We start from the raw sequence: 24,830 nt of genomic DNA on the forward strand, positions 1-24,830 counted from the left end.
AAACCTCGCCCTTGTTTCTGAATGTACAGCTCTTGCTGTAAGCAACTGATCTTAACACATTTCAGCAGAAGTTGTTGTCAGCTCTTGAGTGTTTTACATGTGAAATGAATATGTCTGATGCATAAGACTGAACCAGGTTCTGGAATCTGGACACTGATATGCTCTACGTTCTGTCTGCAGCAACAGGCATTTTTCTGCTCTTGACTTTGAGGGAGTGTTGCTACCAAGGAGGTAGTTAAGTTCATTCTCCATAGGATTATCCCTTCTGTACAGGGGAAGACAAAGAAGGGTGCCAGCCTTATAACAGGGGGTGAGCTGAGGACACCTGCTCTCTTGGCAGCAGAGCAAAACCACTATTTTGTTCACACTAGCTACTAAACAGCCACCTAATGGTAATGCCATGCAATCACCACCAATCTGAACTCACATTAATGTCCTAAAGTGAAAAGACTCAACGCCTCTATATCAGTCCTCTAAGGCAATTAGCTACCTCTCCCTCCACCCAACTTGTTTTGGATATTGGATTGGAATGCTGGAAAAAAACGTCCATCACTTCCTAGATGTAGGCAGTGTAGGTTGTAACACTGACTAGAAGCTACATGTTGGCAGGAGAGTATAGTAACAACACTTTTGGTTATTAACAGCTGGATAATTCTATCCTCAAAAATTCCAAAGATTTCCAGTTGTGGTTGTTTTCAAATGTTATCAAAAAAAAACCCTCATTTGCAGTCATGCAGACAGGAGTAGCATTTCATTTCTCAATATCAAATTAATTACATTTATACCATTAATTACATTATTACATTGAAAAGAATTCAAAATTAGCACTTGTTGCCCTCAGAAGCTGCAGAAGCTTTCAAAATATATGTACAGATATTAAGCATCATGAGAACTTTACTTAAGTCCAGTAAATTTAGCCTGTAAGCAATAAGCAATATAGTTAACACTACATTTTTCTTTCTCTGTTTAATAATATAATACAAAAAACTTAGCACATTTTCCCATCTTTCTAAGGGGAGTATATGCCCTGATTGTAAATGTATAAGCTATTGCATTTAATTTCATTTTGGACTGAGCAAACAGAGATAAGACTGACTTGAAATTCAGTACAATTTTTCATGGGTAAGAAACTTCCCTTAAAGCACACTTTAAAATAAAATTTCCACCTGAGTAATTCATTGGGCCTAAAACTTCAGAGATGTCTTCATCGTGAGATCAAATTCAACTGGAATATTTTAACTAAATTATAACAAATAATATAGCTGAAAAGGAGGCTTCTGCTGGAAATACCATGGTATTCTGTCACAGCAGTGAAAATGTAGGTATATCTTAGTCAGCTTCTGCCAAAGCAGCAACAAATTCTATGTCTCTCCAAAATCAAAATAAATACAGGAACTCTGCTGGCAACAATATTAGGCTGGCATTGTAAAAGTAAACAGAAACCCCATTGACCAAACCCACTGTTATTTCCATGCCATAGCAGAGAAGAGCAGGTTTGTCTCAAAAGGTTCTCCTGGTACTGTTTCAGAACTGATATTTTTAAGTTTGTACCATGAGTCAAAATGCAAATTGCTTGTTTAATGAAACATGATGATAATGAAAATGATGACCTCCTGGTCATCAAAACAATCTCTTTTTTTCTTTTTTTAACTACATGCTGTCCCATTCCCTTTTTCAGTCTTGAGGAAAGTGGGGAAAAAAAAAAAAAACCCAAAAAACAATCAAGCAAGCAAGCAACCCCCTTCCCCCCAAAAACAGTAAAAAAAAACCCCAATATTGCAACCATACCTGTTCTCTTGGGCACACCGTATTCTGCAGCCTTCCTTAGGGATCACCAAGCCCAAATGCATCCTCAGCCGACAATTGGTGGGCCCTGTGTGGGGCCACACATGAGTCCCTGGGTGCATTATAGAATATTTGATCTGCAAGAAGAGAAAGGCACATTTTTCAACACATTCTGTTTCACAACCATGCTGCTGGGAGTTACGACTTCATTTAGTCTCAGCCTTGGTGATGGGTGAAAAGTGTAATGCCATCTTTTGTTTGAGTTTCAGCAGCAATTCTCACTCATATCCTAAAGGCATTTAATACTACAAAACATATGTCTTGTGGTGTGTGAAACCAGGGGTGTGTTTATGAGTGAAAGTACATAGTTTTAATTTTACTTAAAATAACCAGTATTCACATTTCAGGCTGAAAATAATTATCTTCTGTCTACAGTCAGAAAAAACACCTTCTTTCCTATGGAAAGATTTAAAAGGATGGACAATAGGAGACATAAGGCTTGTGTTCATCAGACTGGCCAGCCCCTCTCAGATGACATGTCTTTGGAGGTCACTGTCAGCCTTGGGTGTAGCGACCATGAGAAGGTAGAGTTCAAGGTCATGAAAGGATGGAGAAAGTAAAAAAGCATAATTAGTACCCACAGCTTCAGGAGAGAATATTTGGTCTCACTCAGGGATCTGCTGAGAAAAATCCCATGAGAGAATAGGGGTCTAGGACAGCTGGTTGATTTTTAAGTAGCACCTTGTCCAAACTCAATAATTCCTCTGTGCAGGAAGCAAGGCAACCCAGAAAAAAATGAAACACAAAAAGGAAGCATACAGGAGGTGGAAGCAGGGTCAGGTCACCCAGGAAGACTGTAGAGACACTCTCTGCATGGGCAGGGATAAGGTTAGGAAAGTCAAAGCTCTCCTGGCACTGAATCTGGAGATAGAATTGAAGGGTAACAGGAGAGATTGCCACAAATATCTCAGCAATAAAAGGAAGTCTAGGGAAAACATGCCCAGCTACTAAACATGACAGAATAGCTGATGAAAAAGGACAAAGGCTGAGGCACTACATGTCTTCTTTGTCTCAGTTGTTACTGGTATGACTGACTCTAAGCAGTGCCAGGCACCTGAGACCAGTGAAATAGACTGGAGCACTGGTGACTGATCTTCTGTGGATCAGGTTAGGGAACATTCAAACAAACTCAACAGCCTGGTTCATGGGTCCTGATGGGATGCACCCATGAAGCCTGAGGGAAATGTCTGCTGTGAATCCATACATAGCCCACACAATCTTTGAAAGGTCACTGTCACCAGCAGAGGTCCCCTGGTAGAAAGGAAACGTTCCTATCCTCAAGAAGGGCAAGTAGGATGGTCTGAGGAGCTACTGTCTAGTCAGCCTCACCTCAGCCCTTGGAAAGGTTATGGAGCAAGTAATCCTGGAAACAATTTTCAAACACATGAAGGAAAAGAATGTATGTGGGTGTAGCCAGGATGGGTTTATAAAGGGGATTCTGTACTATAACAGCTCTTTATGGTGAGGTTTCTAGCTTGGTGGATATTGTTCATCTCTATGTTAAGTCTTTGAAAAGTCTGCCATAAACATCCTAGTCAACAAAGTGAGGAAATAGAATCTAGGTAAGTTCCCGGTGAAGAGGACTGAAGCCTGGCATTTAAGCCAGGCTCAACAAGTTATGATCAGAGACACAAAATGCAGCTGAAGGCCACTCATCAGAGGTGCATCCCAGGGCTCAGTACTGGGTCCAGCACTGTTTAAGAGCTTCACAGTGACTCAGAAGATGGGACAGAGTGCATCCCCCTCATCAAGTTTGCAGATGATAGAAAATTGAATAGGAATGGCCAATACACTACTTTTTTTTTTTTTTTTTTTTGATGCCTTTCATAAAGACCTTGGCAGGATGGAGAAAGGACGAAACACAAATCTTAACATACTTGACTAAAAGAAGCATAAAATTCTGCGCTGGGGAGGCATGCACCAATACAGGCTGATGGACAACTGTCTGGAAAGCAATTTTCTATAAAGAGACTGTGGGGTCCTCACAGGGGGACCCTCAAAAGGTCCTCACAGTGCCCAAATTAAACAGGAGCCAGCACTGCAGCAAAGCCACCAACAGCTTCCAGGGCTGCATTATGGAGAGCTCTGGCAGCCTGTTGAGGGATGTTATCCTTCCCCTCAGAGTTGGTGAGGCATTCTTAAATGTTGGACCCAGTTCTGTGCTACCTACTGTGAGAGAGATGTGGGCACACTGGAGCAGGTGAAGGGGTGTAAAGGAGATTAAGGGATGGGAGAATCTAACATACAAGGGGAAGCTGAGGTAGTTGGGACTGTTCAGCCTGGAGAACGTAAGGTTCAAGAAAGGATCTTATCAATGCATATAAATACCTGATGAGAGGAGTGGAGAAGGCAGAGGCAGGCTCTTCTCAATGGCATCCAGGGAAAGAGGCAATGGACACAGATTGAAACACAGGAAATGCCATTTAAGCATAAGGAAACACTCTTTTTTACTGTACACAGGAACAGGTTGCCCAGAGAGGGGGTAAAGTCTCTATCCTCAGAGGCATTCAAAACCTGGCTGGACACAGCAACCTGCTCTAATTCATCAACTTTGAGCAAGGGGTTGGACTAAATAATCCCCAGATACCCCTTCTCACCTCAGCCTTTTTGATTCATTCTAAAACTCAGAGAACAGGAAGTGTGAATAATGCATGACAGTGATGAGAAGCACCTTTTCAACTGAGAAATGTGCACATTTGGCCGGGACAGAGTAGTTTTGATAAATCTTACAGATTAAGGTGTTGCATGCTCTTCAAGCATTAAAAAAACCAGCAGAAGACAGCGTGTGCCTCTTGTCTGAGGTTTTTTTTGTGCCTCTTAGCTGAGGTTTCAGCTTACTGGCAGTTTCTTATGACAGCAAGTGATGAGCTCCAATGGCTCTGGTGAACACAGATCCTCCCACCCAACTCTGCTACACCATGATGTGTTAGACCCTAACACAATGCAAACAACTGGTGATGCAGGATACTTACTAATATCTGAGCTAAACAATTTTTGTCATGCTAATATGCCAGCATTGAAGATTGATTGCTGTCGTGTACATTATCTGCCCATGCAGATCAATCTGGATATGTCTGTGAATTATATCTGCCTGCTGTGCTCAAGTGCTATAGGTAAATTGCTCTAAACTACCAATGAGTTGTACTATGGCTGCAATGTAAGAGATGTCCAGAATTAAAACTAGCTGTGATACTTTTAGTTTACTGCTATTTTTAAGAAGAATGCTATAATTTTGATCATTTCCTATTGCTCTATACAGTGTCTCAGCAGCACTGAGCAGGTAGTTGATTATTTTACATTCCATTTATCTTCGACACTACATGAGGTGACCAAAGCATCCAAATCATCTATCCACCACAGAATTCCTTATTTCCTGATTGTGTTTGCTCCCATTGCTTATCAGTGCTTCTATACATGAATAGGGATCAGCTGATATTTTAAGTTTATTTTAGCAGTAACATCTGAGTCATGGCTAGCATAAAACTAAAATTTTCCTAGGCCTCTCATAATAGTGGATGTAAAACTTTAGACTTCTAGAGCATGACTTTTCAGATTATTTTACATTTATATGTTCAAAACATGTGACTACAGCTACAGCTGTAAATATACAACATCTCTGCAAACCATATTGTGGTGATAACATATAGGGCACCAAGAAATTAAGAACAAAACAGTAGCTCTCAAAGAGAATCTGCTCTCAGGGACAGATGCACTTTGGCTCTGGAATCAACTGAGAGCAGTTTTCTTATAGCCACATTGAGGGTGATGACTCCTCATCAGTTATATTCACTACAACCTGTCTTTGCAACCAATCCATGGAACAACAGCTTTGTTCATTCCCACAGCAGTAGCCACCCAGTGTATTTCTGCACATCAAAAGCAAGGGACTGGTCAAAAAGATGAACACATACACTCAAGGGTCTGAATTAGGGCAACATTAGCACCGTGCTTTTCAACTTTTGCATCCTTAATTTTGCCATGTGAATATTCTCACGTAGTCATTGTAGACAAAATATAATAACTTGGAAAAAATGAAAACTTATGTCCTACAGAGCATGTGTATTGACCCATACAGGTCTACTGCATGATTAAGTGAGGTTAACTGATAGCTGAATAGTCATCACAGGCACTTGAAACAAATTTTGTTGGGCTCACACTCATGGATATAAAATTTCTCTCCTTCACCTTCACGAAAGAAGCATGTGGCAGCACTATTTGGCTTCCACAAGGTGATTCTCCCTCTGTCTAATGCAGCCAGGCTGGGGTAGACAGGTGAAGTTTGTCACAGTGAGAATCTGGCTCACCAAATTAGTCATGTGAAGTTGGGTTCAGATCAGAAAAAAAAAGAAAAGCTCAGGTTAGAAAGGACATAATCCAACCTCCTGCTGAAAGCAGAGTTAGGCTATGAGTCAGATCAGGTCACTTCAGGCTGAGGTTTAGTAAGGCATTACTTACTGGTTGACCCATGGTAAAGAACTACTTACCTACCTACCTACCATGAGCTCCCAGGAAACACAAGGTAAAATGGCTCAACTCAAGAGTCCATAGAAAGGCTTCAGCTAACATATTTCACCTGGTATTTGCTGACAGTTTAAATAGGGCATATTTTTATTGTTAAGTTTATCGTGTGCTTGAGGCATCATTAAATACACCAAAATTGTGCATTCCTCTGTCCATGTGCCTCTATTCCTCAGAATCACCTGCTCCCAGCATTATGAATTTGCAAATATGAAGAAGTTTGCCAGGTACCTGCCCTCTTCTGCAGCCAGTAGCTTCTGGGAATCTTTCCAATAAAGCACATGTTTTCGGAACACTTTTACAAGCATTCTCATTTTTTCTCCCTAGTGAAAATAATGGATAGAGCATTGGTAAGAGCAATGAACAAATATTTCCATTTTCTGCTTTGCAGAAGACCAACAAAGCTGCCAAAGATCTGACAATGAGAGACAGGTAAATATTACTATTTCCATTTTACAGACTGTGCAACCTAAGTACTTCCATGTTGTAATATCATAGCAGCCTACATATTTTACTTTTACATTATTTGTGAACACCAGGCTTTCTACCATTTAAAAAGTGTTATTTTAAATGTATAATCATTAATGTCGATGCATAGGAAAAAAAAAGATCTAAAGTGCCCCCAGTATCATAAAATTTCAACACTAGATTATATTTTTATATAAATTTGCTTTTAATATTTTATTTTACAGTACTCTTTCATATGTGGAGTTTTATAAGAATTTAAGGTCATTCCAAGAGTTGGGCCTTGCAGTGCATAGCTCAGGGGCAGGGCAGCAGGCATATTAAAGTCATATTGTTTTGCTCATACCGTTTCTGAATGACAGATCTCCCCTAGCTGGCAACACAGAATTGAGGATGTGCCTTCTCCCAAGTCCTCATCTTCCCTCAGGCTCATCTGTACTATGTATTACCAGGTAAAGAGTTGGCAGTCTTGCCAGAAGAGGAGTACACTCATTGAACAGTTACCATACTCAAGGGACCCTTAGAAGTATTTGAGGACAACATAGTTTAGAATGAAGAACTCCTGTTCATTGTCACAGGAGTCCCAAACACTGTTTTATCAGTTCCCTTCCTCTGTACATATTGATTACAAAAACAGTTCTAGAAAAATCTGTGTTGGTACCCCTTATTACACTATGTTAATCTGAGATAATGAAATTGAGGTAAGAGAAGAAATACAGAATGTTTTACCTTGTTGCCATAAGGTAAACTGGCTCCAGTCTCCTTTTTCCCGTAGGTTCTCATCTTCAGGCAGGAAGAGGCTTCGTTTTTTATCCATCACAGCAAGACCTTCATCCCGAATGAGCTTCCAGTTTTTCTCTAAGGACTGTTGTGAGAGCCATGTTACTGCACTGAGAAATTACTGTGTTTGGCTTTAGTACCATTTGTATTTTTTTCCTGCTGTTATTAGCTTTTTTTTTTAATATTTAAAAACTATAAAAGACAGTGTTCATTGTTATTATCAAGTTGCTTTAAATTCTATTCCCTTCTGACATGTTAAGGCAGGAAAAATAACTTTCACACCACTCTTCAGATTCAATTGCATTGGGATTGTAAGATTTCAACAACAGCCAGCCTCTTTACAGATGAGGCCTCACTTTAACTTGCATTTTGATGAGCCTAAGGGCTCTTTAAGTATTTTTTGTATTGCAAGCTAAATGTATTGAGCTTCCTAAATGCTGTGCATGCAACCTGGAATCATTCCTGTAACTGGAAAACCACTCATATAACCTGCAACTCCAGGTGTTGGTCAAAGAGGCCAAATTTAAACACACCACTTGAGTAGAAATTTATGATTTAAACCTTCAAAAAGGCTTGCTGAGATTCACTTGCATGTGTTGATGCCATTGCAAAAATCATATACAACTTGAAATGCCAGGTGATCATTTATGGACACAATGATTGAGAACATGTGAGCTGCCTTACACTTCATACATACAAACCCACAAAACAGCAGAACTAAAATTTCTCTTCTCTGCTGCCTTAGGACATCATATTTGGAGAAATCAGATAGCTTAGAAAACCTTTAATTCTACCAATAATAAGTCACTTTAATGTTATAGCAATATAAAAGGAAAATCCACAGTATAACAAGGGATCTGGATAAAAGTAACTTCAATTTCCCAGCAGCTTACTTTTCTCACTAAACCTTATTTTGGGTGAATAGTTTTCATTTTTCCTTTGTGCTCTTGAACAATGCATTTCTGTATTGACACCTTCAATCCATTTCACACTGAAATAAGCTATGGTATGTTCCCTCACTTCCTGCCTATATGATGAGTAAAAGGTGATATAGGTGCTAGGTGATATAAGTGCCCCCTTTTAGTCTTAAAACTTCATATGATTATTAGCCATCCTCATGTAAATTAAACAGTTGCATGTTCCACTTGAGTTTTTTTTACTTAAAGGAAAAGTTGATCTGACAAAATAGGTTTAAATTGCTAGATAATAAAAGGCTCAACAAAGCAAACTTGAGCTAGAACACGTTGTCTATAATACAGCTACTTTCTCCCACTAGAACAATTTTAGCTAGGCTAAAATGTATGAAAATATGGATTTCACTTCTGTTATTATAGTAATCTCTATCATAACAAATTGGTTTTTTCTCTCATCTATCAAAAAACAGGGAAGAACACTTATTTTTCCTAGTGTATTCACATTATTCTCCTATTGATGGTTTCTATAACACTAATTTACACTCATTTCTATTACACTCATTTCTATAATACTCATTTAACAGCTAGCATTAAGTAAAATTGCAAAGAGTTGTTTTGGAGTTCGTTTTTTTTTAGAATATCTTTGGAAAACTGACTTTTCCAAAATGTAAGGTACAAAAAAAAAAAAAAAGATTGAAAATTTCCACCTAATCAGAGATGTATATGAGAACAGTGCTGCTAGTTATTCAGCACTACCCTATCCACAAAAGGAAATGCCAGCTTGAGTACCTGGTTTTGCACTGGCTGGAGAAGAGAACGAAGAAAATAACCTACACTCACACCAGCCTCAATTTAAAGCGATATAGAGCAACAAAACTGGAAACATTTAAAAGATATTCCACGTTGTTCTGTGCTTCCTCAAACTCCTCCTACTTCCTCAGCTGAAAAAAGGTAAGAGGGAGCATTCACCCATGCAGACAAGATGACACATGAAGAGCACTGGTGGTCCAAGGCATTGTAGGCAACAGCTGCTCTGTCACCTCCACTCTCTCAAATGCCACAGGTTGAAGGTTAACCTATACAGGTGAGTTTTGTCCTCGTGTTTAAAGGCTCCCTCCCCAGTGTGTTAGATACAAATTTCTTTGAATACATCTCATGGAATTTGAGCTAAATCCTCAATGGTTTTAGACATAAATTGTTCAGAAATCAATAGGGTTTCTGTCCTGAAAACACAGACCCCCACCTGTAAAACACACTGATGACCAACAGACAGCTACTAGGGAGAAATAAAGTGGGGAGTTCAAACACCACCCAGCCTTGGTCTCTCTGATACTACAGACTCTCAGGGATACCTTGAATAGTAAGAACACAAAAAATATTCAACCATAACGACTAAGTCCAGGACTTGGGCTTACAGCTTCTGATCCAAGAATTGGTGTCTGCAGGAAAAAAGTTAAATATACTTATGGCTCTGTGATATGTAAGGATTCAAGCTCCAGGTTAGAGCAAAAAATTCCTATTATATTTGGTGCAGTATCCTGATTACAAGTGAAAAATCAGGAGGCAACCAGCACTGGGAGCATATGTACTTGTTTGCTAGCAGCTGATTCCCATAAAACTCCATATGGCTTTTTAAATACAGTTCCTAATAACAACTGAAGTTTACAGTTGCTGTACATCTGGCAATAATGTAGATTTTATTTAAATAGGGATTTTTTTAATATTGGAGGTTTTTATGTGAGACTATTACATTGAAAGTATCCTTACTCTGTGCTGTCAAACCCATTCAATGCGTGGCTATAAATGACACAGGAAGAGATTAAGAGGTTGCTACCCTTCATGTGAGGCATAACAACTGACCACACACCCATTTTAATCCACTGAACTACAAAATGAAATCGTGGTGAAGAGTTTAATGTAATTCACTTTGTTATTGAAACAGAATAGGAAAGCATTGACAATCAGTTACCACATCTCCACTGGGTAATGCTGATAACCTCCAAGCAAGGAGCAGTGTTTTAAACCATTCAAAATAGATTCCTTGTACCCATTCAATGACTCACAGAGCTTAAACATCAGCACTTGTATGCATCATCTTTGCTCTTTTCAACACAAGTCTTCCCTTAAAGCATCCAACCACACTTTAAATACACATTTCAATTTAATTTCTCCTTCGACTATGAATGTTTAGTGATCATTACCTCAACCATTAAGGCCCAGCTGTCAACCTATGGAAAAATATAAAGATATGTGCTGCTGCCAATACTTTCATTGTCTTTCTGCACTTTTCTTGATGTACTTGAAAATTTATATAATAAAATCTAAGCCATCAGAGAAAAGCAACAATACAAGTTCTACTTAAAATCAATCACCTATTCACTGTAGTAAATTTTTGGCAAAGCATCATCTGGGTCCTTTCCAAAAGTCAAAGGACACAACATGCAGAAAGGACAAAGTTATTTAAGTCATTGCCTACATATTAATTTCAGACCAGTTGAAAGTCTCTAGGATCCAACACCATTGTAACTCTTTTATTATTTTTTAAATGAGCACCAGAATAGAATAATGCTATAAATGGGGTTCTACAGAAGGTACTGGAGAAAGATGCAATGACTCAGTAAGACTGGCTGAGGAAAGCTAATCATCCCAAGGGAAAAGGATGGGTTTTTAAAGATGAAAGTAAGTTTTCCTTTCAGCTGAGATAAAAAAAGGAAGACAGTTTCTTGAATTCCCAGATCCAAAGGTCTAAAATGTCTGTAAATCAGAAACATTAGCAGAACATCTCTACATAAATCTCTCACCACACCCTTCCTAATATAAAGGTTTATATTTTCTTCTCCCTGAGAAATCAGGTGCCTCTCCCTATTCTTTCAAGGAAAAACATTAAGCCTCAGTGAGCTGCAGAGAGATTCAAAACTCCACTCCTCTTCAGCACAGTTCCACTAATTAAGATCTACAATGTCCTGATAAGTTTTACTGAGATATTCTCAGTCTTCCCCACCTCCCCCCACCAAAAAAAAAAGCCCAACCCAAAACCCTCTTTCTTAAGACATCCAGGCAAGCAGGTAAAAAAAAGAGATAAAGTATGAGATTGTCTTATTTTAACCTTATTTTAGCCCATCAGGAAGTTAAGCATCAGGACCCATTTTTTAAGTAAAGCAGTAGAACAGCTAACACCAGAAAAGGAGACATGCCATGCTTACACAGTTATTCATCATCATAAAAATGAATCATCCTATGGAAATAACACTTTCTTTCACTTGCAAACAATGCCACTAGCACGGGCAGTTTGTCTCACATCTATATGATTACAGCTAGTTAAGTTGAATGCCCCTCAGAAGGAAGTTATTAAACTGAGAATACTGAAAAAAGACAATTTTCTTTTTAGGATTTCTGTGGAAGAAGCAAGGCAGTGTCAAAATTCACATCTCCATCTCTAGGCCCAAGAAACGAGATGACCTTTTATAAGAAAATCAAGCCAGATCTGTGCTATAAGATGTCACCGACCACAGCTGTGCTGGTTAATGGAACGAACCAAAGAGAGTTCAGCTTTACTACTGCCCCAGCCCCAAATAAATGCTCAGTTAGCATTATTAAGATACCAAGTTATTGGTATAAAAATAGTCCCTTTCCACTTAACAAGCAGTGAAACTCAGAGAGAGGGTCAGGGCCTCCAGTGCTGTGTGCAGTATATATCCATACTGAATGCTACCACGGTGATTTGGAAGCATTTCCCACACAGAAATAAGAGAAATGTAATGAAATGAAGCAGTATGAACTAACTGTTGATTGGGTTTTGCTCTGTGAGAAGAAGAAATATTTTTTTTTAACTAAACCATGTACAGAAGTTGGAGTACTTCAGAAATTAGAAAACTAACGTCATCAATAATTTTTTGCTGCTTCCTGAAGAATACTACTTCTAGTCTTGCTTGCAGCATTGTATGTAATTAGAATTGAACCTGCTTTCTTTCAAAACTTCAAGTAGTTTCTTGAATTACAAAAAAAACCAACAATACAAATATTTGTCCTGATGCATATAGCTACATTTTGGCTTTATACTTTAAACTGTGAGTGTTGTCTTAAAGATCTTATTGTTCCAAAATTATTATACCTGTGCAAGTAAATTACTAGTCACAATTAAATCTAGACTCACTGACATATTGCTAATAAACATGTACCACAAAATGGCTGGAATGAAAAGGTATTACTGAATTCCAGAGAGGCAGTTGTACTGTGGAGGTCAGGGTGAATTTTTATCCTTGCTGGTTTTCTGAGCAGCTCTTCTAGGAGCCACTCAAAATGCTGATCCAAACCAAGGCCTCCATATACAGCCTGATTCATCTGAAAAAAAAAACCTTCAAGGTGAAGCTCTGGCCATTTTGTAATATCAACTGAATTCTTTCACCCTTCAAAGCTGACTCAAGCCAAGGGTGAATGGATCATTACCTTCGGTGACATAGGAATTTGAAAGGTTTACATGTAAGGAACTGTAAAACAACACTGCATGTAGCTCTAAAATACCAATATGTATATTTCCTTTTTGTTTGACAGAAACATAATAAGAAGTTCCCAGTTTCTCCATATCTTTTATGGCAAGAAGCATCCATTCCCCACATACCTCAAGAATTAGTTCAATATGAACACATTTCATTTGCTAGTCCATAAAGCTCACTGCTTTATGGTGTGGCTGAGATTACATTGGAGAATCACACTTTAATCTAAATTTCTGGCTTTTTGTTGCCATCAAAACCATAACAAAGAGCAATCTTCCTTTTTAAACTACTTTTATTTTTTTAAAATAACCATCATTCCATAGTGTTTTTTAAAATATGCTATGTAACTAAGTATAAAGAAACAATCACTCTGAAGGAATTTGTTCCTTACAAATATACTTTTCTGGGTTTAAATTATTTATCCATAATAGTTTCTCTAAACAACACACCAATAACTGAAACATACAGGAAAAAAGGTTCCTCCTAATTTTTTAGGAATTATTATTAGCATTATAATAAATTAATAAAAAACAATGCAATTTTGGAAATAAAAGCTATTGTTATGAACAATAACCACACTACTTGCCTTGCATTAAATAAATAAATAAACCTTTTAAAGAATTTAAATTCTGCATTATTATTTTTTGTTAAATCCATCACTGGGAATCTACACTTGTTTCTCTCATGCAATTAAAAGCTTCCAAAGTCACTAAATATTACACAAGGGCTCAAAAGCACAGCCTTTCCTGACAAATTAAAAATTCACAGTGGGTATTCCAGACATTACCAAATGCTGTCATTTTCCACTTGAGATGTTACATTTGTCTACCATGCAAATTTTGTATTTATTAATTTCAGCCATCCTGTCCCTATTCTGAAATTTGAAAATGTCTAAGCTTATTTTATAGTATCTTACTTAAATCTTGTGCTCAGTCTGACAGTGGTGTCTGGAATTCGCAGTCAGTAGTTCTGACCTTATTGATTAGCATTTTCTCTGCTTAATAACTGAAATTATACCTGCAATTTTAACAAAAATAAAAGTGTAATGAAGCCTTACCTTCACCAGTTCTGTATACCCAGTTTCCTTTGCTGTCCACCAAGGCTGAGCTTTCAGTCCCTTGACATTGTAGAGGGAGCGCTGCCAAACTGATGCAAAGTGACCTCTTTGGTATCCAAGTTCGTACCACTTGTATGCCTAAAACATTGTAGTTGTAAATAACCAAGTTCATATCAGACAAGCTCCTACAGGAAAAAAGTAACACTTCCTGGCAAGGTAGCAGACTGTCTCTTTGGATGTTGGGGTTATTCTTTTAATAAAATATACTAATGAATACTTTAAGGAAAAAATCCACAAACAAACAAAAAATCCCAAATATCAAAATAGATCAGTTGGCTAAGAGAGTCCAGTCCAACATTAACAAAACAGGACAATCTTCTCACAACCATTCACATCAAATATGGGCCAGTAATTCACGCCCTGTCCTTGGACTTGGAATATCCAATTGTTTCTCATCTTGGTCAATTTCATTTTCTCTGTTTCAATCCTCTACCTACAAATTAAAGATGTCTGTCTTCTGCTGCCAGTGGAGATGCTGTGATGATGAAAACAACGATGACTTTGTGGATCTAAAGTGTTAATTATCTAATACTTAAATGCACTTGAGTTTCTTCAAATATTTTTCGCCACACCAAAATTGATCACATGACAGAAACTTGCTGAAGTTAATACTGGACCTTTGCTTGTCTTTACTCTCCCTTTACACAACTTGTTTTACTCCTGCATAGCAGCAAAAAAAAGCAAAGAAAGAAAATGAGATGCATGGAAAGAAAAGATCCAGCATTTGTAGTACTGTGACAAACCATATGCAGAGAAGTTTATACAGAGCTGCCTCCTTCCTGCCCAGCATTGCTGCCAGAGCTGCAATATTTCAGACAACTTAATTTTAAAAAAATCCCCAAATAATCAAACAACATTTGCCCACAAAACACCATGAACTAAAAAAAACCAAGACAGCTAAGTAGGGAAATATGAGAACAATAATTCCAGAGCGGAGGGACTGAGGCAGGCAGCAATCCCTGCCTTGAACAGAAACTGGCCAAAGTCCTTGTTGAGAGTCTGTAAACTTTCTTCAGGTTTTTGAAAAATGTGGAACTCTGATCTTTATAACTCTCCCAAAGTATGGAGCAAAGTCCGCAATACATTGTTGCCCTACAGTATTTATTTGAAGTACACAAAAGTAGTGTGGATGAACAGAATAACAGCAGATCATATATAAACTTCATCTTTTTCTCCCTAGAGAAGCTCAGTAAAATTGTGGATGGGTCAAAAAAATAATAAGGTAATACACAGTATATCTTTAAATGTTGATGTTATCTTGGTTAACTGTCTGAAATGGAAGCATTAGGATTTATAACACTGGTTCCTCAAAGTTAAAATACCAGTGAGATGTCAATAGATGGTTCATGCTGACTGCCTACACACAATTGCAATGTCTGGAGTTAGCCCAAATGATAACCAGAATGAATTATTTGTTTCAGCCCCTGAGTGATGAGTATGAATGTTGCTGCTCTTTAAGATATATCAGCTATTATTACCATGTATAATACAATTAATTTTTATTTATTAGAAGAATTGTGCTATGGAAATTGCCTTTACCAAGATGGAATAGGGTGAGGTGCCTCACTCATCCTTTCCATTCTCAAGACTCTCTGAGAACCAGTCCTTTTTTTCTCATGAAGGTCTTGGCAGTGGAACATGGACAGCTACAACAGTGTAGCTCTCCTTTCCAGGACAGAAATTGTTTGAGATGCACTCAGTTTATACATTCTGTGTGAAGAGTGCTTTGTTCTGTAACAACTTCCACGGTTTTAAATTCTCTTCTCTTTTCTTAAGCCAATATGGCATTTTATCAAATTATAGTTGGAGAAGGCATACTCAATGCTGTTCCCCTAACATTTCCCAAGGCCACATTCATAACTCCTAATTTAGCTCTAATAGATTAATATCTCCCTTCAACAAACCTTCAATGATAGCAATTTCACATCTAACTTAAATATTGATCTGCTTCCCTGATTAAATCTTGAAATTCAGCAAGTCTAGCAAGGTCAGTGAGAAAAATTTAGCTGAACAATGGACTTTCCACTGATAAATTTAGAAGTCTTCTCTATCACAAGAAGCTCATTTGTCATTAATTAAATTTTTTCTTCAGCAGATTTGACCATTAACTCCATAAACATTAACACATAATTATCCTGGGGTTAGAGATGCTGTACATTAATTACATCTCTGTGATGTCTTTATTCAAACATGTCATTGGGATGTTCTAGGCTCAGCAACTCAACTCAGAATGTCCCATGGAAATGTACAGAGAGGAGACAGAGTTAGATAGAGTGTGAAAGCAGACTCTGTGTGCACGTGTTTCTAAGTAAAATGAGGTAAACTAATTCTCACTTAAAAATGAACAATTTAAAAAAATCTCATTAGAAGAATATTGCTGAGAAGGCAATTTAACTTAAAATTTGGGTATTGCATTCTAGATCTACTGCATGTATAAAGTATTGTAATAAAAGTTCCATGAATTATTAAAAAAAAAGGAACCTGATGAACTTGACTTGAGAAAGATCACATACAGAGGCTTCATCACAGCCCAGTGATGAAGTCTACAGTTCATACTGGAGAACCACCTACTGACTTGGCCACAGCACAAAAGGGGTCAGCATTTTTTACAGTTTTTTAGGTATTAATATTGCACACACGATTAGGTAAATAACTAAAAATCAGTGATTATCGTGGCTATTTCTACTCTGATTTTTAATGCTTATTCTCTTCATATTTTTCACCTAGGAACTGGCTTTTTTTTTTTTTTTTTTTGCTGTTGTTTATAAATTCATGCCCATATGAAAGCACATGACTAACCAGAGTCTTCAAAAAAGCTCCTTTGCTCCCCTACCATAGACCGTAGTGGAAATTCATACATTTAAATTTTGCTTTTAAGTATAATTTGATTTCAAATAAACAAAAGAGAAACTCTTATGGCTTCCAGCATCATATGTTTGTTTTCGTTGGCCACTCAACAGATACATAGTACGAATTTCTGATTGATTTGCTAATTTAGTTATTGAAAAAATTTCATAACTCAGCCCACACATTCAGTCCTCTCATGATCCTCTTTTATCTCATACTCACTGGTGCTTTTTCCTTGGAAAGAAAGGAAGATTTACAAAACAGTGTTATACAAGAACTTCTGTACAGTAATATACATGTAACTGATTCTTTTAACTCTCATTAAAATCTGTGTTGTAAGTGATATAAGCAGAAAACAGGTTCTAGAAATATTTAAAATTTTTGTAAATTTTTCATTCCTTGTTTCAAGCTGCCCTATGCCAGCTTCAACATTTTAAGTTAAATCTAAAGCAAGGGATGCTAAGAGATTATATTGTAATGCTAATTGTAATTGTTGATCTTGACTTGTACACACACATGCTGCATTGTTGTTGCAATCAAACTACTCTTGTTTTCAACATTAAGCCCATCATTAAATGCTTTTCTGGCTTCTGCCACCGCTCAGAGATTTAGATTTTAAAGCAAGAACATGTTAAATGTGTACCTCTTTGTTTCCCATTCTCTGTAACGCATCACCCAGATGAAAATAAAAACGTCCATCATCTGTGCCAGGGTCACCAGACTCCAGTCCTTCCTAAAAATTACATAAATAAATAAATAAAAATGAAAGGTATACGAAAACGTCAATAGGACTTCTAAAATACACCATTTGACTTCTGTAAATAGTCTGTCAATCCTATGCAAGAGACAGACTATGAAATTAGGTAAAAAATGTAACCACCATGGTAACCTGGAACTTAAGCTGAATGAATACAGTCAGTAGAAAGTCATTGAGAAATGTTACCAGTTTTCCAAATCCCACAGCCTCTCCCCTCAATCCCTCCAAGACAGAGGCATATTCAGAGATGGATACTTTCCCCTGACCCCATAAACATATATACAAGCATTTCATAAAGCTGGATCAAGATTTTATTCTGTAGTATTTCTTCCCAAACACTCAGAAGTATACACAAGACTTCTCTGGATCTTTCAAGAACCTTAGGTTTGCAGCATACTACCAACCTCAAAAAAATTTGAGGCTCAGAGCTCTTTCTTCAGGTTAACCATTAATAAAACAAAAACTTGACGTTTAAGAATTGATGATTTTCAATGTACAAATTTGTTCCAGTTCATAAGCAGTGATACACCAGTATAAGTCCAACAAATAACTTAAGCAGTGATTTGTAATTAGTACACTTCTAATCTGATATATTTTATACATTCAAATTCTACTGTTTGCTGGTAAAACATTTCCTGTGGTTGAAAAAGTACCTGTAGATAAGGTATGCTCTCTGCTATCTTGTTTTCTGCCTTCAGGATGAAGCCATAATGTACTTTGGCAAAGCCATCATTTGGAGCCAGACTTAGAACCTGTTTGAGAGAAAATGAATTAAATACACCTTCATGAATCTATGCAAATTAACAAACCTGTGCACATAATTCTATTTAGTAATGCAATGGTATTGTCTTCCATTACTGATTCTCAGGTAAACCCTTGGCTTGTCTGTGCTTTCTTTTCCTCATTCACTTTTGTACTTTCTCCAGATAAGCCAAACTTTGAAGTCTCAGAAGTAAAATTATTTCAACAGAAATTACTTTATTTTTCACTTGTCTGTCCTTTTCTACACGTCTCTCTTGAGTTATAGCATGCTACATTACAGAATTAAACCCACTATTAATACTTAAGTTACCTATTCCAGGTTGGACTGATAAGAAAGAAAGCATCTACTCTTGAAACACAGCAGCAGAAACATACCTGAAATAGTTTAGAATTATATACATTAACTGGTTTTTGCAAGAGAAAATACATGAAGCATAATGACTACAATTTAGAAAGAAGCTGTACTGTAATGCCAGCATTGTGAAATGGGGATGTGCAAACCCTGGAACTCCAAGGGCACTGTCAGCACAGTGGTGAACTGCAGCACTCTCTGGAACAGTGTGCACTTCTCTGGCCATGAGAAAGAAGGTAATAAAAAGTCAAGTGCAGTAGTGACTCAATGTGCTTTTCCACTAGAAGGTGATGGAAAAATTATTCTTGTGTAGTTTTGCGCTCGTTGACCAAGACTAAGCATGTTAAATTCAGCTAAAAGATATGGTACCCTCATCAAGATTCAGATCATATCTGAGTTACAAACTGGCTTAATATTGCAGAAAAGGGAAACTCATGGGCAAATGTCCAGAGATGGATATTTCATGGGGACTGTGGAAGACAAGGATTTGTGAGTACAGGGGCAGCTGTAGTAAAGGATCAGTGTATGGGGCAGTGTTTCAGGGGAAGGAGGTGAAAAGCTGGCAACCTGAATTCTGAAACATGCACCCCCAACACCAGTCAGATAATTTAAGCGCAATTGGTCTGCCTCGGCCAAGGGCAAAAATTAGAGAGAATGTCTTGACCTACTTTTCAACTCTGCATTTCTATGATGTGCATATTCAATAGAATTTGTAGCTCTATGCAATACCAATTACATGGTTAAGTTAATCTGTTTTTACACCTCTTCTCTCCTTAAAATAAGTGTGGACAGTCTTATCAGGATAGAGCCTCAGTCTATGAGGATCATCACAGGAGCCTGGCAGGCAGTGGAATTACAGAGGCTGATATCCACCAAATGTCTAGACAGCTGCTAAATACAAAACAACAGACAGATGAGCAATTTCTCTTGCCTAAATCCATTTTTGAAGCTACTAAACTTATACCATGGATAAAATGCCTGCATTCATTATAGTTATTTCCCTGTGCCTTTTCCAGTCACTGTCTGATATCACTTTTCAATCAAAATAATTACAAGCAAAATCATAAGAAGTTTTCTGGACCAATTTCTCTCTTTTCTCAGATCTTAAACACACCAACTACATCCAAGCAAAACCAAAAATCACAGCCATGAAGGTACAAAATGTTATGAGTTAAAAATAGCAGCATTTCATTTCTTTTCACAGAAAATACTTATTATGAAGGAACAAACAATTTGAGAATCTATTTGAAGTCCATAGTATGAGACATTATTAGGAAAAAGTACCACAGTAAGGATGAGCTTGACCTCTAGTATAAGACTACACTACCACCTTCTGCATGTTGCGCCTTTTGACTACAGCATTCTGTGTGTAATTATTTTGATCCAAGAATCTGTACCTGCAGGGTGAAATGAAATGACTGACAGAAATATTTATTAGCCACATAATTTCGTTACAGTTTCTTTAACTATAGGATAAAGCTATCTGATTAATTAAGACAGAATAAAATTTTCTGTATTATGGTTCATTTAAACTATGCCGAGTTGCATTAAGGAATGATCTACATTCAGAGCCCCTAAAGAGAAGCAAAGAGATACAATCAGCAGAAATTACACTGGAAGTATTTAATGTAAATTGTATTACTCTGTTGCTGTTGCTGCGTGCAATATTAATTATGTTTAGAAATAAGTTTTACTAAACTGCTCATAGCCCATTAAATATTAATCATGAATATAGAAATTAACCTCTGGGGCTATCAGAGACTAATTAGCCATGGCAGAGTACTGTGTTAATGTGGATATTCTGGTTTTGGTACCTGAGATAGCTCAATCAGAGCTGGCTTATGTGTGTCTCTATAATGCTGCACTGAATCATGCACACATGTCCTCAGCATGGAGGCAGAAAAAGAGTTATTAGCTGAGTAACCACTCTTACAAAGTTCTCTTTCACTGTATTTTTTTATAATCTGTGTATCTTTGAACCAAGAATAGTTCTAATTCTACCAGGACTACTTTTAAAGTTATGGGTTTTTTTTGAAAATACAAATAACTCTGAATTCTACTAGGATTACCCTTAACATTATGTTTCCATGTCCCTAAGTGCAATATTCAAAGGAAAACGATTTAATATTAGAGGCAAAACCGAAATCCTCTCCAGCTGGACACCATTTTCCATCTGTGGTTCAGTAAAAAATTCTGGCAAACACAAACTAGAAAAGTGTATTTTGGGCAAGTTATACTATACCACACTACAGTTGGAAGCAAAAAACTCTCTTGGTCGGAAGTTCAATGTTTATACACATTGCTTCTGTAGCTAAAAGAAGAAACACATACTAAAGACTTTTAAAATAAGCTGCTAAGATGTAACAAATTTGGAAGGAAAAATAAGAATTGACTGGCAAATAAGTAAACTGGCTATTAAATGTAAAGCATAGCAGAGTGTTTTCATCTACTAGGATTCCCTGGGCTTCTATTCAATTCCTTGGAGATGATGCAAGCTCGAGTTAGTCTGTTCTGAAATGGAATGTACTGTGACCCCATGTAGAGAACAGTGCCTGCGCAGGGTTCATCTAGTTGCATGCTTAACACAGATCAGTAACATTGAATGGAGATTGAAATGTTACAGCAGGAAGTAAAGATTTTGCCATGAATCTAGCAGCTTCCAAGGAAATGGGAAATTTGGAGTTTTAGATCCTCTGCAGAGAAGAGTTTAACTATTTGGGAATTTTCCTGAGCAGCAGAAACAAGTACCACATACACAGGAATTTAGACAACCATGAATAAGAGAAGGAAATCAACAAAAAGCTGAGACTTTAGGTTGAATGAGGGGTATGCTCTCCTGAGGATGTGTACTGAAGTCTAAGATTCCTGTGCTTTCTGCATTAAAGAACACTTGAATAAAATGTATGAACATCCTTACAGTGGGAAACAAGATTTATAAATATTGGAGGTATCTACTTTGCAGCACTGAGTTCATGCTCTTGTTTGTGCTCTCTTAACATTTTTGTATCAAAAGATTACACAAGTGAGAAGGACTTAGTCACACTTTAGCAGTTTCTCAGTTTTTTCAAAAATCATGGGAAGAGCAAGATGTCTCCTTGAGGCCCTCAGAACCACTATTCATTTTGCCCCTTTCTCTACCATGCAGAGAACGTGAGCACCTATGGTAGGAGCTCAAAACCAAGCACTTTCTAAATATGCATTGCAACAGCTGAGCAAAGCACTCCAGAGCAAGCTACGTAGCCCCTAAGCAATCTGCCCAAAATCATCCAAGAAGCCTTCAGTGGAACCAAGAACCAAAGCAGGTACACATGAAATTCTCCCTGTTTCTTTGGGTATTCTTTCTTAAAATCCTTAATGCAAATTTATCCTGAATTACAACAACAAAAAAAATTACATTATTGTGTTGGAATTCAGCCTGTGTAACACCTAAAATATGGACAAACCCACTATGACTTTCAAAAAAATTAATCCAAATCTTTAAAAAAAATGTATTTGTCCTCCTTTTACAATGACAGAATATCACATGCCCTATTCTATTTCAGTGTTAGTGAACTGCAAAACAGAGTAATTACACTGGATAAAGAAGAATGGAAAACAATATGTTAAAAGCACACCAGTTGCATATCTGTTCTTCATCAAAGCCCTATATATTTCTTCTGAAATATATAAAACTCAATATCAAAGTAATTATAGAGCAAATTCATGACCTTCCTCCATGTATAAAAATCCCTGTGATTATTGAGAAATTCTAACAATTATGTTGTTTGCAACAAAACACTGAATAATTGCATGGGAAAGTCTTGCCCAAAAGGAGTATGTTTCTGTTTTCTCAAATTCCTTGCAGCTTGAGTAGTAGGCTTGTTTAATAAATTCTATCTTTAAAAGCCAAGATTTCCAATCCTCTGAGAAATTTTGACAGCAAGCCAAAAATTATTGGACAGAAGTGTTTTACGGAAGGACCTAAAAAGTAGCCAAGGTAGCAAAGCAAACATTATTCTGGCAACATCTGAGACTACCAGAGGAGCTTGAGGAAAAAAAATGGTATTCCTAGTGTTTGGCTTCTGCTTTTAACCATGTGGTTGAACATCCTCCTTATCTTTGAGAAGCTATCTCAGATGAGAATCTCTTCAGCCTCCCAGATGTGGGGGATGGAAAATTGGGCCTTTACTCTCAGGAGGTGGCACTAATCCTGCTGATCCCTTTCCAGCCTCCACAACCAGACAATTAGCAAGCCTGTCCTACACAAGCATGAGTGTGCCAACATCAACAGGTCCATTCCTAGTCAGGTGTGATGATTTGTGCTCTACCAATGATGTCAGACTCCACATCTGTCAGACAGTTTCCAGATGTTAACAGGGTTTCTAGATCACAGGAGCAGAGTGGCCTTTCCTGACAGTAAATTTTCCCCAACCAGTTAACCAGAGTATAAGTCAGAAATATAAATTCAATTAATTGTCCACACTACAAACATCATGAAAGAAAAACAGATTTTAAGCTGCTTATAAAAAGATGAAAAAAACCTAAGGTTAAATAGCTTTGTGAGTACTGATCTACTTGATTGGTTAGAGATGCTGTTCCTGTAAAGAAACTTACTTCTGCTTTCCTTGTCTTGAAGATTGGTTATCTTTTTTTTTAGTATGCATTACATGTTACATACATCACACCTAGATGTGTTGTCAATATATCCCAAACCTGACTACCAGAAGGTAGAAGATTGCTTATTATTAAGCATATGGAAATAATCTGCATTCCTCTGTCAATGAGGAAAAACTTAGCATGACAGTATCAGAAAATATAAATTAAAATTAGAAGACAACTGCACTAGAAAAAAACTGCATCTGTATTAACCCTTCAAAATCTCACATGTGACATATTTAACATCTAAAAAAGTTAAAATCAATCAACCTTTCAAATGAACATATGAATGTAAATAATAATTTTCCTTGGCTGGAATGGAAACTCACCTCTTCATATACTTTCTTAGCATTGCTGTTATCTCCTATCAAGAGGTAACCAACACCAAGGTCATTCTTGAATGAAGTCTCACTGGGAAACAGCTGAACTAATTTCTGTAGAGTAACCAGGGAACCCCTCATGCGACCTAATTTGATTGAACAAGACTTAATTACAAGTGCAGATATAAGAAACGTAGCAAGACGTTTACACAACATCTAAAGAAATCCAAATCAGAGGCAAGTGGTCCACTTTCACTGACAATCAAGAAGGAAAACCTGGAAAAACTTGTGCAAACAGGAGCACATTCAGCTGCCTGGCTGTCAGTATGGGTGTACCAGGAATAGCTCAGAGAATCACTGAGATATTGCAATCATGCAGTGTTATGGCAGCCTCTTGTGGAGAACCCTTCACAGTGCAGAAATAACATTATTTAAGCTTTAGTTGCTCTATCATACACAGATAGCAAAGCACTGGACAATACTAAGTAAACATATATTAATAAACTTCACCTTAATTAAGTAAATTCAATTAATTTCTAGTGTTAAGTAATAGTTCTACTCTACCTCCATCACAAAGTCTATCATGCTTTGTGTGCTTAAAATTCAGTATGTTTCTTGACTTCCTAAATGAGGTCTTGCTAAGGAAAAGCAAGATCACAACAACCTGATATTAAAAATCCAACCCATGGGAACAGAACTCTTGATTTTGCCTCTTTTCTAATCATCGCTTCTCATACATCACATAATTGAGATCTAAAACTAGAATCTACAGCAAAATCTTGGGGCTGTTCTCCTTGTGTTTAATTCCATTCTTCTCTATGTTTACTGAAAGTTTATTCTGAGGATGTTTACTCTTCTTATGCCAGTAATTTCCTCTTGATTTTCTTCAGCTTCAGTAGAAAAAGAAAAGTTTCTTTTTTGTCTGTCAATAAAAATTTTTGACCACCTATCATCATAGCTACTCATATCATCTGCTGCAGCTTTCTACAGGCACTATTATCCTAAATTATAGACACCAGTTCACT

At 37.3% G+C, this 24,830-nt stretch overlaps 1 protein-coding gene across 1 annotated transcript in view; it reads right to left on the reverse strand.

Annotated features, from left to right (window-relative positions):
• ASPH (aspartate beta-hydroxylase) overlaps window positions 1-24,830 on the reverse strand; it is a 110,145-nt gene that overhangs the window by 7,789 nt on the left and 77,526 nt on the right. Inside the window, exons 19-25 of the mRNA XM_053963052.1 lie at window positions 23,815-23,951; window positions 18,390-18,488; window positions 17,623-17,712; window positions 14,073-14,210; window positions 7,558-7,693; window positions 6,595-6,686; window positions 1,789-1,922 (exon numbers count right to left, since the gene is read on the reverse strand). Coding sequence (XP_053819027.1) covers window positions 1,789-1,922; window positions 6,595-6,686; window positions 7,558-7,693; window positions 14,073-14,210; window positions 17,623-17,712; window positions 18,390-18,488; window positions 23,815-23,951 — 826 coding nt within the window. The remainder of the gene's footprint in view (window positions 1-1,788; window positions 1,923-6,594; window positions 6,687-7,557; window positions 7,694-14,072; window positions 14,211-17,622; window positions 17,713-18,389; window positions 18,489-23,814; window positions 23,952-24,830) is intronic.

Source organism: Vidua chalybeata, chromosome 1 (assembly GCF_026979565.1).
Source record: "Vidua chalybeata isolate OUT-0048 chromosome 1, bVidCha1 merged haplotype, whole genome shotgun sequence".
NCBI lineage: Eukaryota > Metazoa > Chordata > Aves > Passeriformes > Viduidae > Vidua > Vidua chalybeata.